Source organism: Procambarus clarkii, chromosome 4 (genome assembly GCF_040958095.1).
Source record: "Procambarus clarkii isolate CNS0578487 chromosome 4, FALCON_Pclarkii_2.0, whole genome shotgun sequence".
Lineage (NCBI taxonomy): Eukaryota > Metazoa > Arthropoda > Malacostraca > Decapoda > Cambaridae > Procambarus > Procambarus clarkii.
The window spans coordinates 41913337-41929890 of NC_091153.1; the positions used below are offsets into that span (position 1 = coordinate 41913337).

The following is a 16554-nucleotide window of genomic DNA, read 5'->3' on the forward strand; positions in this document are numbered from 1 at the left end:
ACTCGTTGGGAGGATGTTTAACAACCGTGGATATCTTCAAGAGAAAACTAGATTGTTTCCTAAAAAAAAAAGTGCCAGACCAACCGGGCTGTGGTGAGCCTGCAGGCCGCTCCAAGCAACAGCCTGGTGGACCAAGCGCTCTCAAGCCAAGCCTGGCCTCGGGCCAGGCTTGGGGAGAAGAACTGCCAGAACCCCATCAACCAGGTATCAAGCAGAACCTCTGATGTTTATAGTGTTCTCTGATTGTGCCTATGGCACCTCTGTTCTTCACTGGTTCTATCCTGCATTTTCTTCCATATTGTTCACTCCAGTACGTTGTTATTTTACTAGGTAGATTAGGGACTTGGTCCTCCAGTTTCTTCCACGTGTATATTATTTGATATCTCTCTCGGCTTTCTAGGGAGTACATTTGGAGAGCTTTGAGACGATCCCAATAATTTAGGTGCTTTATTGCGTCTATGTTCTCTGCTGAAATAGAGGGAGTACACACACTCTTGTAGGCCTACTGGACTGATTCCGGGGGTCACCGCCCCTCCACCCGGTCTCTGACCAGGCCTTCTGTTTGGTGGTCTGTTCAACTAAGCTGTTAGACATGGCTGCTTGTAGCCTGACTTATGAATCAGCCTGGTTGATCAGGTATCTCGGGCACAATGCAGTTATTTTATTCTCGTGTTCTTGTAATTCACATCCAATGCGTAGGTCATTTCTGTTACAAAAGGCACACCTGCGGTCGAAGACCATTGACATTGTTATGATATTTGTTGGGATGAGTAATGGGTACTCTGTATGCGTTCATGTTAAATTATGTCCATTTTATTGTCCGGTGACCAAAACTGAACTGCATAATCTAAATGTTGCATAATAAGGGCAGGTAATTGAAGAATATTATGTATCTATGCAGCCCGTAGCAGCTGTAACTCCCAGGTACCTATTAACTGCTGGGTAAACAGACATCAGGATAAAAAATTCTGCCCATTTGTTTCCGCCTCCACTGGGGATCGAACCCGGAACCTTAGGACTACGAATCTCGAGCATTGTCCACTCAGCCGTCAAGTCCCTTGCTAACACGTCTAGAAATAAATCCCAGTATCCTATTTGCATTACTCAGTACAATTATGCATTTATTTTTTGCCGTAAGATCTAATAAGCATCACTCAAATCTTTTTCGCATTCAGATTTCCCAATTCCAACATTGTCCGGCCGATATCCAGGTTCTATCACCAATGCCTAAGCTCAGAATCCCTACATATTTCCTCATCAAACTGCATCTGCCAGTCTTTCTTCCCTTTTCAAATCTAGCAAGATCGTCTTGTCGCGATTCTCTGAATTAATTTTCCATTATATTTTTCTATCTTCTGGAAAATTGGAGTGTTGCTAGTTAATTCTGTGTAAACCGTTGATATATACGTAAAACAAGAGGTTCCAGGACAGAGCCGCGGAATAAATAATATATCTCTAAATAAATTTATCCTCTAAATAAATACCTGGGCCCTCGACTGACGGTTCCCACTCTGCCTTGACTGACTCCACTTATGCTCTCTGGTGGCTGAAATAACCTAGATGCAATCCATCTTAAGATAGCCGCCCAATACCATGGGCCATGTGAGAGTGAGGGAGGGAGGCGAGAGTGAGGGAGGGAGGGAGGGAGGGAGGGAGGGAGGAGGGAGGGAGGGAGGCGAGAGGGAGGGAGGCGAGAGTGAGGGAGGGAGGGAGGGAGGGAGGGAGGGAGGGAGGCGAGAGTGAGGGAGGGAGGGAGGGAGGCGAGAGTGAGGGAGGGAGGGAGGGAGGGAGGCGAGAGTGAGGGAGGCGAGAGTGAGGGAGGGAGGGAGGGAGGCGAGAGTGAGGGAGGGAGGGAGGGAGGCGAGAGTGAGGGAGGGAGGGAGGGAGGCGAGAGTGAGGGAGGGAGGGAGGGAGGGAGGGAGGCGAGAGTGAGGGAGGGAGGGAGGGAGGGAGGCGAGAGTGAGGGAGGGAGGGAGGGAGGGAGGCGAGAGTGAGGGAGGGAGGGAGGGAGGGAGGCGAGAGTGAGGGAGGGAGGGAGGGAGGGAGGCGAGAGTGAGGGAGGGAGGGAGGGAGGGAGGCGAGAGTGAGGGAGGGAGGGAGGGAGGCGAGAGTGAGGGAGGGAGGGAGGCGAGAGTGAGGGAGGGAGGGAGGGAGGCGAGAGTGAGGGAGGGAGGGAGGGAGGGAGGGAGGCGAGAGTGAGGGAGGGAGGGAGGGAGGGAGGGAGGCGAGAGTGAGGGAGGGAGGGAGGGAGGCGAGAGTGAGGGAGGCGAGAGTGAGGGAGGGAGGGAGGGAGGGAGGGAGGGAGGCGAGAGTGAGGGAGGGAGGGAGGGAGGGAGGGAGGCGAGAGTGAGGGAGGGAGGGAGGGAGGGAGGGAGGGAGGCGAGAGTGAGGGAGGGAGGGAGGGAGGGAGGGAGGCGAGAGTGAGGGAGGGAGGGAGGGAGGCGAGAGTGAGGGAGGGAGGCGAGAGTGAGGGAGGGGGGTGGGGGTGAGAGTGAGGGAGGGGAGGGGTGAGAGGGTGTGTGGGAGAACATTTTGTCTCTCGTGAGGCACAATACCGAAGGTTTTGGTAAACTCAAGGTACAGACTGTTGCAATCCTTCCCACTCTCACCTCTTTGGATTATATAATAATATAACGAGTACTTGGTAAACACCATCGGCCTTTAACAAAACCAGGTTGTCAAACTTTATCAATACATGATTTTCAAAACGGGAAAGATGGCTTTTACCATTATCGAGTCAAGCAATTTTCCTTCCAAGTTAATTGGGTCCTACGAAGGATCGTCGTAATTTCCTACAAAGTTAATTGAAGAGTCCCGGTAGTACAGTCTGGCTCTTCTCTACTTACAATCTAAATTTCTGGGTTCGAATCGTGGGCGGAGGACAAATGGTCGGGCGTGTTTCCTATCACCTAATGCCTCTGTTCACCTAGCAGTAAATAGGTACCTAGGCGTTGATCAGCTTGTTGTGGGGTTCCATCCTGGGAGGTGGTGGTCAGTAATTCGACCCTTGGGAGGGGACCTTGTATAAGCCTACCGTGTATACATGTCATGTATATACCTGTATACACCTGGTCCAGGGTCTCAAACCCTGGACCCCATGCGAGAGACCGACGCTTCTTTTTATATATACCTGTACATACTGCCTGGCTGCTTGTCCCCCAGACACTGACAAGCTATATTAGATAGTTCGACGCAAGTGACCTGTTTTTCTTCTAAACAATCACCATTACATTTGCAATCCTGGCAAATACTTCGTTCGCCCCGCGGACGTTTACCTGTTTAGGATTTAGCTACTTGGACTGTAATGTCCATGTAGCACGGGCTATAGTGAGCCCGTAAAGACGACGTTTAGCTTTAATGTATCCGTTGGTGACCCTCCCTGGTGGCCTCTTAAACTAGTCAACATCTCCCTCGCCTTCATATATTTCTTCACGTGCACGTATAAATAAAGTAAATACAAATACTTTTTCTTTTAAATCTCAAATGTCAATATTAGTTACCTGACCTGTCTCATTTTCCAAGGGCCCAGTCTTCTTTCCAATCTTTGTTATAGATTCAGCTACTCTGAACAAGTTCCAAGTAGCACGGGCTATGGTGAGCCCGTAACTCACCTGGCACAGGAGCGGTGCCAGGTGAGTTACGGGCTCACCATAGTGCCTGTTCCACTCTTTGTTTGATATATCTGAACAAAAAGTTGTCTGTGCCTGGCGGAGCCGCGGGGTGTCAGGTTCTTGCCGCCTCAGACCTCTAATACACCCACTCAATGTTGCGGAACTATTCTTGCCATATATAAGAATATATACCAATGCTACCAACGTAAAATGTTCTGGAACAGCCATTGAAACAACGGCAACTGCGAGCATACTCTTGACAGCCTGCGTGTGCGTGCGAGTAAAAATTATGATTCAGCTGTGGTTACACGTTGTGGAGACATCGCTCAAGGTCTCCTCTACCCAAGGAGAGGTGCCAATAGGTGTACAATGTGCCAGCTGGGTAAATACCAGCAGCACACCGTTCTCCAGATGATCCTCTAGTTACCTCACCAGCATCCTAAGTGTCTCAACTCTCACTCGCCGCTGTGGCTGTGGCTATCTCCTCCGGAGATCAAATGACCTCCACCTCCAGCGCCGCCCTCAACACTTTCATATAACAATATGAAATGAAAGTAACAAGGGCTCGGTTCGTGGTGGACGTCAGGGTTGGGTTGGTTGTTCAGCCACGACACAATATTGACGCTCTCCACCGTCCCTGAAGGGAAGGGTATTAGCAGGGGAAAGCGCCAAGCCATTACGACTATATAGCACTTGAAAGGGGTCAGCATAAGAAGGTGACAGGGAGACATCTCCCGTCAACGAGGCTCACCATAGCCCGTGCTTCTTGCCCCGCTCCTATGCCAGGTAAGTTACGGGCTCACCATAGCCCGTGCTACTTGGAACTTGTTCCGAGTACCTGAATCTATAACATCATCAGGATAAGGATTTAGGATGGGACGGGGGGGGGGGGGGGGGGGGAGGAAGGAATGGTGCCCAACCACTTGGTGGACGGTCGGGGATTGAACGCTCACCTACATGAAGCGAGACCGTCGTTCTACCGTCCAGCCCAAATGGCTGGGTCACCGCCCCTGAAGACAAATGTCTATCGAGTGAAAAACTACTTATCGACTTGTGTTGTGTACGACTTGCGACCATTATTGTGTCTAAGTGAATCAAATCTAATACATCGCAGGTGTACAGCTCTTTAATCTCATCCCAGCATATACAACAATATTGCCCGAACAAAAATGAACTTTAAAAAAAAAAAAAATTAGATACGTTCCGGCAGGAAGTTCGGGACCAACAGGGTTGTAACACACATTTGTGCCTGCAGGACGCTGCAAGTAACAGCCTTCTAGACCAAGTAATAGTTGAAGCCTGACTAGCTAGGGTCAGCAGTAGAACTCCAAGGTACAGTCTAGGTATACAGAGTAATAACACTACGGCGATGCATCGATGGGAAAACCCGTAGGAGCCGTGATAAGGGTTCGAACCTATGTAATGGGTATTCCCAGGCACACGCTGTACACACACAGTCCAAGTATACTGGTAAAATAGGAGAATAGGAAAGTCACCCCACATATAACCACTAGTGATGCCTCATTACTACACTGTCACTCACTGCTTTCCCTTCACCTCATGCCCCCCCCCCCCCACCCATCCCTCGGGTGCCTCTCACCCCCCCCCCCCCCACCCATCCCTCGGGTGCCTCTCACCCCCCCCCCCCAGGTCAGCAGTGTGCGCCTCACCAGCTCTCACTGGTCTGGCCAGGTTACACCCTCGAGGCCAAGATTACTCAAGTGTATGAGTATGTGGCCCGCAGCTGCTGCCAGCGTCCATCACAGCCGCTCCTCACACCTCGCCCTCACGCCTCACGCAAATCCAACCACATCTCCAAGATAAACAAATATTGTGGTATGCAAGTAGCAAGATAATGTAGGATGAGTCACAACATCCCGGATATTCCCAGGTAACCTCCATTATTGCGTCAAGCAGAGCAAGGTGGCATTGGCGGGACTGGCATCCACCCCCCCCCCCCTCCTGCCCTCTCCCCCAGGTACAGAAAGGGGGGGAAAGGCCCCCTCCCCGCTCAGCCCTTCCCCTTCCAGGTACCGAGATGGAAGGGAAATACCCGAGAGTGCCCAACAAGCAGAATATTCCTGTTGTCAGTCGTATTAAAATGTTGGGACTTTCCGCGAGACTGTCAGACGGCGGTTTACAGCGCGTGATGTAAAGGTGTCAACTTTACCATCATTGCCATACAAGGATTCGCCTTTGTGGTCAAATCAGAACTCACTACATGTAGGTAACCCTTCACTCAGTATGGGGATAGATAAAGAGGACACCGCGCCAGATGAGAGTCAACGCCGCGAGAGGCGGGACCAAAGAGCCGAAGATCAACCCCCTCCCCCCGCAAGCACAATCAGATGAGGACACATTAACAGGGTTAATGATACTAACTTGTTAAAACACAAGTTAGTACCTAGAGAAGACAGCCGGCGGTGGGAGGTGTCAGGGCGTGGCGCCTGCAAGGTCACTCTGGGGACCCCTTACTCCAGGCAACACCTGAACAACTGAGACCCTTATACCTTCACTCAATCGAGACTTCAATCTACTCGGGCTTAGATGGAGAATGGCAAACTAACACTATTGCAGATCAACCTGGGAATAATCAACCGCAGGTCAGAGAACTGTCGAGATTCTGTGACAAAATCTCGTCCAACCAACATATTACAGAACCACAATGAAGAAATAATCAGACATTACAAGCTCATTGAAGTTCAAACATTAATAACGGTAGTAAGCCCAAGAGAACCAACAAGCGAGAAAAGGTATTCATTCAATTCAATTTCAATAAGAAGATTGACGGGAAAAATATAGACTTGCAACTATTCAATGGGAGACTGTCTTAAGCGACAAAACTCCCACACAGGGAATAGCTCAACTGACAGCTGAAGCTTACAAGGTCTGCTTGAAGCACGTGCCTGTGAGGAGGGGCAGAAAGAGGACCACTCTAGAATGAGAACGCAGACTACTGTACAAGAGGAAACAAATAACTTTCAAGATGAATAAATAGAATAGTGTACCAGTAACTATTTTGACATTTATCTTTTGTAAATATATATTTCACAATCTTCTTTATATGGTGTCAACAATCAGCGAGTAGTGTTGACCACGCAGGGGGGCGGTGGTGGTGTAATATTACCCAGGTCCCCGAGGCCTGTTAACTAATCCAGGCACAGAGTACCTAAATTTTGACGGTTCTTTCACCCTTGTTTAATTTTAAATGTGGTTATTGTCCTTTTATATAAATCGCCAGAAGTAAATTCTCAACAGTTTAACGACAAACTTATGACAATAGGACTCAGCCTAGAAAACATCACAAACCCTGACCCCCTAACATCAACTGGCTTGACGACTTCAATTCGAGGCATCTGAAATTGAAAAACTTAACTTGTATAATTATCCCAGAAAGAATCCCAGGAGGCAGTCTAAACGAAGTCTAACAAATGACCTCTTGCTGATGTGTGACAGATTTCCCTCAAAGTCGCAAACAGTAGAACTAGGACTTGGTTCTAGTATTTGTAGATTTCTAGTATTAACTATGTCGTAGCTCAGTCGTAGCAGCGTCTGGGATGCTCTCGGACGTGGGTTCGAACCTTCGTCACGGCCCTTGTGGATTTGTTCAGTAGAACTAGGAATGTAAACATCCTAGATCTTATTTTTTACAAATAATGATGAACAGAATAGGGACATGATTACAAATATATTTTACTCAGATCACAACGTCATCCAGGTTCACACAAGCATGGGCGATAGGTGTGTGCAGCCAGTCTCAAATCCAACGAGGAGGAGAATTCAACAAATTACATTTTTATAACACGATTAACAGGGAATAATTAATTATCAAAAGGGGCCAAGCCGGGGAGACTGTAGCAGGGAACAATTAAACCAAGACCTCGCAGAAACATGCTTGAAAGAACAGCTAGCTAGTCCTTAAACCAGTGCTTCAAGAAAATAGGGGCAGTAGCGCTAGAAATATGCGCGTCACATCCCACTAAGAGTCAAACAGGAACGAGACCGGCGCCCCCTCTGTAGGTGAAGAATACAAACAGCAGAACATCTCAGTCGCTCCATTGTAACAAACTAGGCTGTTGTAAGAATTATTCCAGAAGGTTCCAGAAGTTCGAGTAGGGACCTGACCTCTCAACAACGCCCAGTCCCCTGGGAATTAGCAGGTCTGAGTCACAAATGGCGGGCATCTTTGTTCATAGCTGCGTATAATGAACCATCCTATAGTATTCAGTAATTTAGAGAAAATTAGCCTTTATTCATTTTGCATTAAAATTGTATTGTATAATAGTACTGGATACAATATCAAGAGTATTCTAATTATTGAGTTTAAGTCACCATCAGTGACGTCACGAATCAGATCTAACTTTTAAGGCGGAGTGACCGGCGGTCATAGGTCAGCAGGGTTGACATGTCTAGTATTTCTCAAAGTTCAATTAACCATTTTGGGGATCGGGAACAGCTCTGCCGTTAGATGTTTGTAATTTAATTCAGTAAAATAATTCAACCAGTCTGGATCAATTAAGTACAACAGAGGTTAATTGTTATAACTTAAACCTGGCTAGTAACTTGGTAAAACTTTGACTAGGCGGAAGGATACAATGTTCTAGTCTGGGCGAGATCAGACGAGGACAAATCAGTGTGGTCACGGAAGCAGCTGGGAGAGGTCAAACATCTTACCTCTCCCCGAGACCAGCCAAACATCTTAGCTGGAAAACATAGAGGTATAGTTGCTATGGTTATGTATAGAAATAGTCTCATTTGCCACTCAGGTCAAGTAGGGAGTGTTAAAGTGATAGGGAGTGAACATATTTAGATTTTGTTTTAGTTTTCTTTTAATAAATTAAATTTGTTATTAATTTGCATTTCATTATTTCCATGTGTTTTATGTGTAAACTTGTCCTGGTCACGTGGTCCACACGAGGCAGAGTTGGATTGGGCGCCGATTCTAACATTGAATCATTCCCGTGTAATTAATTCCACACTCAAGTTTCCGAGGTTATAAACTACTAGTGGGGATCAAGCCCCAAGGTTGATTAATTAGCGTGATCGATCCAGACCTCGATCATTGCTCTGTGTTACTGGTCTGGTGGTGGCAGCAGAGGCGACTCTAGGGTTTGTTCAGAGCCTAGGTCACGTCATACTGGGTGTAGAATCCTAAGTCGGTCAATCGTCTTAGGACCACGTGGCGTGGAGTTGGCTTTGGTAAAAGTTTTGGAGTCCCTTGATAGAGAATAAAAAGTAAGAATACGGGTAGAGGGCAAAGAAAGAAGGAAGTAGAGAGAGAGGAACTCGAACCCGTGTTACACCATTATCCCAGCAACGACGAGGAAGGCTACGTAGGATCAGGATAAACGCTTGAGCTAAAGCTGCAAGAATCAAAATCCATATGGAATGAGAGCCATAAGTGAAACAGAGGAATCCAAAATACTCTCTCTCCTATACCTACTTGCCAAAGTGGTGGGCACCATTCCCTTCCCTCCGTCCCATCCCAAATCCTTATCCTGACCCCTTGCAAGTGCTATATAGTCGCAATAGCGTGACGCTTTCCCCTGATAGTCCCCTCCCCTTCCTATACCAGCTTCATGGGTTTCTGGGAGTTGTTCTAATTCCCGTTCTGACTTGAGAGAGTTTGGTCCACCAGGCTGTTGCTTGCAGCGGCCCGCAAGCCCACATACCCACCACAGCCCGGTTGGTCCGGCACTCCTTGAAGAAAACTATCTCTTTTTCACTTTAAGATGTCCACGGTTATCCCGGCAATATTTCTTATGCTTGCTGGGAGATGTTGAACAACCGCGGACCTCTGATGTTTATACAGTGTTCTCTGATTGTGCCTATGGCACCTCTGCTCTTCACTGGTTCTATTCTGATTTTTCTTCCATATCGTTCACTCCAGTACGGTGTTATTTTACTGTGTAGATTTGGTACTTGGCCCTCCAGTATCTTCCACGTGTATATTATTTGACATCTCTCTCGTCTTCTTTCTAGAGAGTACACTTGGAGAGCTTTGAGACGATCCCAATAATTTAGGCGTTTTATCTCGTCTATGCGTGCCGTATATGTTCTCTGTATTCCCTCTATTTCAGCAATCTCTCCTGCTCTGAAGGGGGAAGTGAGTACTGAGCAGTACTCAAGACGGGACAACACAAGTGACCTTAAGAGTACAACCATTGTGATGGGATCTCTTAACACCCCCACTTTTGTTCACAGAATATTTTTCTCTATCTCGCTCATGTGATTAAACTTATAACGTTTAGTATGTGATCCACGCAAGATGCTCTGCACTCCCTGCCAATCGGTGCACATGCTCCTCTACACCCACTCAGTATGAAGAAAATATGCACAAAATATGCATACGAGTATATTGGAAACTATTAAATTTTAAACTTCCGAAATTAATCTTAAGTGTGAGGTGTCGGGGATTACCTGTCGATAATTAAGATAGTTCTGTCGTAGATTGACCAGACCAAGGGAGCCTGTCGGCCGAGCGGACAGCACGCTGGACTTGTGATCCTGGGTTCGATCCCAGGCGCCGGCGAGAAACAATGGGCAGAGTTTCTTTCACCCTATGCCCCCTGTTACCTAGCAGTAAAATAGGTACCTGGGTGTTAGTCAGCTATCACGTGCTGCTTCCTGGGGGTGGAGGCCTGGTTGAGAACCGGGCCGCGGGGACACTAAAAAGCCCCGAAATCACCTCAAGATAACCTGACCACACACTAGAAGGTGAAGGGACGACGACGTTTCGGTCCGTCCTGGACCACAATAGACTTGAGAATGGTCCAGGACGGACCGAAACAAGTCTATTGTAGTCCAGGACGGACCGAAACGTCGTCCCTTCACCTTCTAGTGTGTGGTCTGGTCAACATACTTCAGCCACGTTATTGTGACTTCGCCTGTTTCTGTCGTAGACTTTCCTGGTGATTGTCTAGTCTACAAGGCTGTGTCCGAAGCCCCAAGGCCCACAGAGCCATTACAACCAGGCTCATCAGGTATCACTAGTAAAACTTGCCAAGTTCTCTCTCATGCAAGTTTCAATTGTTCCAGCTACATTTCTTGCATGTGATCCTTGTGAAATAGATGCACGAGGAATGTTCGCTGTTTGTGGAAACACAAGGAGCCTGATGGGAACTGTTCTTAGTTCCTGTTCGAACTGTTCGAACCGTGACGTAGGTTCGAACCCTCGTCACGGCCCTTATAGATTTGTTTCTCTGATGGGAATATTGTGGGGACCGGGTGAGAAACACAGGTGGAGGACCAGAGTGGGACAACCTTCAGACAGCCTCACCCATCACTGGCAGATGCAGCCAGAAATCTTTCATGAATATTAACCCAAACATGGAATTCCTATCAACATAATAGAAAAAAAAGATCCATCAAGAAAAGGAAGGAAACAAATCAGGGGAAAGCGCTAAGCCATTACGACTATATAGCACTCGCAAGGGATCAGGATAAGGATCTGGGATGGGAATAAGGTGGAAGGACCACCACCACCTTGGAGTTGTTCCAGGGGCTTAGCGTCCCCGCGGCCCGGTCGTCGACCAGGCCTCCTCGTTGCTGGACTGGTCAACCAGGCTGTTGGACGCAGCTGCTCGCAGCCTGACGTATGAATCACGGTCTGGTTAATCAAGTATCCTTTGGAGGTGTTTATCCAGTTCTCTTGAAGACACTAACGCCACAAACAAGGTATACACTCACCTGTCTTCCCCCGTGTCCAGCGCCTCCATCTCCGCTGTGACCTCGGCCATCTCATCTTTGAGTGTCTGCAGAGAAAGAAATATTAATTAACACATGCCCTGAGATATGGTCATTGTTAGTGTTATAGAGATGGTGATACACTACCGCTCACAGGATGAGTATGGGGTGCACAATAAACTACCGCTCACACGATGAGTATGGGGTGCACAATAAACTACCGCTCACACGATGAGTATGGGGTGCACAATAAAATAACTCATTACTTTCATCTCGTGAACAAACATTATGTACGAACCTGCTCCCTCATACGTCATATACATGAATTAAGAAGAGCAATCCCAGATCAGAGCCTTGGGGGACCTCACTTTTTACATCTTTTCAGTGTGATACCTCTGACTATGGCCCTCTCTCTCCTGTCCGCCAGGTATTCCCTTATCCAGTTGCGTGTTTCCTAAGCTATTCCAGCCTGCTTCTCTACCTTGTACACCAGACTTTTACGAGAAGCAATATATAATGTTATTTGTCAATGTAGGAAGATTAACCAGGCTAAGTGTGTGATTGAGATGAAACAATATACTGTTAACTAATCCCCAAGGGCCGTGATGAGGGTTCGAACTTACGCCCCGGGATGATCCCAGACGCTGCCTTAGTCGACTAGGCCACGACATGGTCAAAAGAATTGAGTTTTTTTTAATCCTGAATTGAATTCCTGAATTTTGAATCCAAAACCTGAATTGAACTCAGGTTTTAGAATCTGGGTTTTAGAATTCACAAATCCCTTGTGGGTTTGTTCATTTGATGCATCACGCTATTGTGATCTGTGTGTACATATGCCGTGTTTATGAGAAGCCCCGGGCCAAGGACAGTGAGGTGCACCATCACTGGACAATGAACGTGTAAACAATAGTGTTGTTGACCAGCGGTGCTCCACGTGTCCCCAAACTCCCAGGTAACACTATTCTCACTCAGGGGGTAGGAGCTTATTCAGGGAAACGGGTCGTAAATGGCTTGGCTTGGAGAGTAAACATCAGACTCCAACTGGGGTTTACTGCACTTTTACTCCTCCCCCCCCCCCTACCACCACCACAATCCCCAACTTCACAATACACCCCCCTCACTATACCTCACAATACTCGCTCCTCTCTAGCAGTCACCTTCCCTGTGTGTGTGTGTGTGTGTGTGTGTGTGTGTGTGTGTGTGTGTGTGTGTGTACTCACCTATATGTACTCACCTATATGTGCTTGCAGGATCGAGCATTGACTCTTGGATCCCGCCTTTCTAGCTATCGGTTGTTTACAGCAATGACTCCTGTCCCATTTCCCTATCATACCTAGTTTTAAAAGTATGAATAGTATTTGCTTCCACAACCTGTTCCCCAAGTGCATTCCATTTTTCTACTACTCTCACGCTAAAAGAAAACTTCCTAACATCTCTGTGACTCATCTGAGTTTCCAGTTTCCACCCATGTCCCCTCGTTCTGTTATTATTACGTGTGAACATTTGATCTATTTCCACTTTGTCAATTCCCCTGAGTATTTTATATGTCCCTATCATATCTCCTCTCTCCCTTCTTTTCTCTAGTGTCGTAAGGTTCAGTTCCTTCAGCCGCTCTTCATATCCCATCCCTCGTAGCTCTGGGACAAGCCTCGTCGCAAACCTCTGAACCTTCTCCAGTTTCTTTATGTGTTTCTTCAGGTGGGGGCTCCATGATGGCGCGGCATACTCTAAGACGGGTCTCACGTAGGCAGTGTAAAGCGCCCTAAAAGCTTCCTCATTTAGGTTTCTGAATGAAGTTCTAATTTTCGCCAGTGTAGAGTACGCTGCTGTCGTTATCCTATTTATATGTGCCTCAGGAGTTAGATTGGGTGTCACATCCACTCCCAGGTCTCTTTCTCGAATCGTTACAGGTAGGCTGTTCCCCTTCATTGTGTACTGTCCCTTTGGTCTCCTGTCACCTGATCCCATTTCCATTGTGTGTGTGTGTGTGTGTGTGTGTGTGTGTGTGTGTACCCTCACATGTACACTTCAGACAATTTCACCACCACTGAAGACCTACTCCACCACCAGGGTAGGCGCGCCTCCCCCACCACTCCACCTCCACGACACTGCTACTCCACCACACACGCCACCACCAAGGCACCACACAACCACCACCACACCCCCACTACACACCACATAAAACACGGCCGTTCTCTTCATAGGCGACTTCATGACGACTAAAAGTATAGCCATCAGTAATCACTAACGTTATCTGTTAAGATATAACCCCTCTCTCAACTCCCCCCCCCCCCCACACACACACGTACTTCAGCCCCCACCACACACCAGCAGGCGAGTACACAGTCCCCAGTTCTATTTCCGGGCAGGACTATACGTTTGGGCATATTTCCTTTCACCTAATACCTCTGCTCATTCAAACAGTGGTTGAGGTATCGAGGAATTATGCAACTGTTGGTGGTTGCATTCTGCATGAGGTCAGTAGTTGGGCTTTGGCACCCCTGCCCCCCCCCCCTGACGACGGTATACTATAGTCTGGAGAGAGAGATAACAGGATTTATCTGCAGGCAATGTACGGGTGTAATGTGTGGTACACTTACACCCCCGGTCGGGACCCCCCCCCCCCCGCTCGGGGGATCGCGACTCTCTTTATATTTGACCCTGTGCTACTTGCCCTTGGGCCAGTACCACAGGGGTCAATTATACAAATGTGAATAGCAGAGGGGTGGAAAAAAGGGTGTTGACGTGGGGGAGGGGGGGAGGGGGGTTGTACCAGTTAGGGAAGGTGTCAAGATGCTCCACTCCAGTTGACATAACAAAGATGGCAGCAAGGTCACCACCCTACACCAGGACCCATCCACACACACGCCGCCTTAGCAACAACCAACACCACACCAACCACTGTTACCAACTACTGTAACTTTACTACTAGTCTCGGGCCTCTGATGTTGAGAGAGAGCTCTCTCATCGTGCCCAACAACTTGGGTTGGATAGTAGAGTGACCCAACTCACTTCTTGCAGGTCAGCGTTCAATTCCCGACCGTCCAAGTGGTGGGGCACCATTCCAATCCTTCACTATATCCAAAATCATCATCTTTTCCAAGTGCTATATAGTCATAATGGCTTGGTGCTTTTTCCTGATAATTACCTCACCTATCCCTCAGCGTACCTACTGAACCCATTGTTCACCGTATGAACAAATAATAAATAATGAAAAAATCAATTTGAGCAGTGAGGGGATTCGAACCCCCGACCTAGATATTACTACTAATATTACTTGAACTTACTTCCCCCCCCCCTTTCCTCGAAATATTCAAGTGCCCCCCTCCCCCCCCCTCACTGTATCAGAGACAGAAGGGGAACATTAGTGGGTGACGCCGGAAATTCTCGTGTTGCGATAAACCCTTGGTACACTGGTATGGTGCCCCCTCGCTCCTCCCCTACACCGCCCCCCCCCCCCACACACACACCTCCCCTACACCCTCCCCCCCACAAACCTCCCCTTCACACCCCCTCTCACTCCTCCCGTTCCCCTCACATCTCCCCTACACACCCCTCGCTACACACATCCTTCAACAAGAAGCAAAGTACAATGCCTCAAGTCAAATTTACACTCCGGTCGAAGAGCTCTCCCTCTCCCTGTGGATGTCTTCATGAGGCACTGACAGTGTCTTGCAAGAAGTACCGGACCAACCGGGCTGTAGTCATTCTATTATGCAGGAAGAACCGCACGTCTATGGGTCATCCAATAAGGTTAGCAGACGTCTAGATAAATAATAAATATGTTTATTCAGGTAAGGTACATACATACAAGTGATGTTACATTAATGGATTGATATATAGAGCTAGTACATACAATGCCTAAAGCCACTATTACGCAATGCGTTTCGGGCAAAGGTGTTACCACTGCTAGGCTTAGGCTCTGCTACAAGTACCTCTGGCAGTTTGTAACATCTGCTGATGTAGATCTGACTAAATGTAAAAACTCAGTAGTCATTCGCACACTTTGCGTCATTATATAATGGAATGCGAACACAATTGAATTCTGAGATAACTAGTGTTCAAGAAATGTTTAAGTATTTCATTCATAATGATGTACTGCCGGGAATCTTAGCCAAGTATCCAAAGTTTGCTTACTGTAGGTGCAGCCTGCACATGACTGTAAAGCTGCCGCCCAGTTGGGTGGGTGTGGAGCACATGACTGTAAAGCTGCCGCCGAGTTGGGTGGGTGTGGAGCACATGACTGTAAAGCTGCCGCCCAGTTGGGTGGGTGTGGAGCACATGACTAAAGCTGCCGCCCAGTTGGGCGGGTGTGGAGCACATGACTGTAAAGCTGCCGCCCAGTTGGGTGGGTGTGGAGCACATGACTAAAGCTGCCGCCCAGTTGGGCGGGTGTGGAGCACATGACTAAAGCTGCCGCCCAGTTGGGTGGGTGTGGAGCACATGACTAAAGCTGCCGCCCAGTTGGGTGGGTGTGGAGCACATGACTGTAAAGCTGCCGCCCTGTTGGGTGGGTGTGGAGCAAGACTAGTAACTGTGTGACTCATAGATGTAAAGTGCCTTGTATAGTGACTTGTGAGCCTCTAACTACTTTCGCACACAAAAACTACTGATATATATGTATATGTATTAAAAAGTATAATTACGTTCACAAAATGAAAACGAAATGAACTATGGCCTTTAACAATTTCTACCACCGCCCACGGCATGGGTATGGGGTGTATAACAAGACTAAACCAAACCTGGCCACACACCCCCAGAACACACCCAGCCCCCCCCCCTACACACCCAGGCCGCCACACCTCCCCCTTACACACCCAGGCCGCCACACCTCCCCCTTACACACCCAGGCCGCCACACCTCCCCCTTACACACCCAGGCCGCCACACCTCCCCCTTACACACCCAGGCCGCCACACCTCCCCCTTACACACCCAGGCCGCCACACCTCCCCCTTACACACCCAGGCCGCCACACTTCCCCCTTACACACCCAGGCCGCCACACCTCCCCCTTACACACCCAGGCCGCCACACCTCCCCCTTACACACCCAGGCCGCCACACCTCCCCCTTACACACCCAGGCCGCCACACCTCCCCCTTACACACCCAGGCCGCCACACCTCCCCCTTACACACCCAGGCCGCCACACCTCCCCCTTACACACCCAGGCCGCCACACCTCCCCCTTACACACCCAGGCCGCCACACCTCCCCCTTACACACCCAGGCCGCCACACCTCCCCCTTACACACCCAGG

At 48.5% G+C, this 16554-nt stretch overlaps 1 protein-coding gene across 11 annotated transcripts in view; it reads right to left on the reverse strand.

Annotated features, from left to right (window-relative positions):
- Positions 1 to 16554, reverse strand: part of step (cytohesin steppke) — a 455937-nt gene that overhangs the window by 13741 nt on the left and 425642 nt on the right. For all 11 annotated transcript variants that reach the window (XM_069333884.1, XM_069333886.1, XM_069333863.1 and 8 more), the window contains one exon: positions 11301 to 11365. In XM_069333884.1, coding sequence (XP_069189985.1) covers positions 11301 to 11365 — 65 coding nt within the window. The remainder of the gene's footprint in view (positions 1 to 11300; positions 11366 to 16554) is intronic.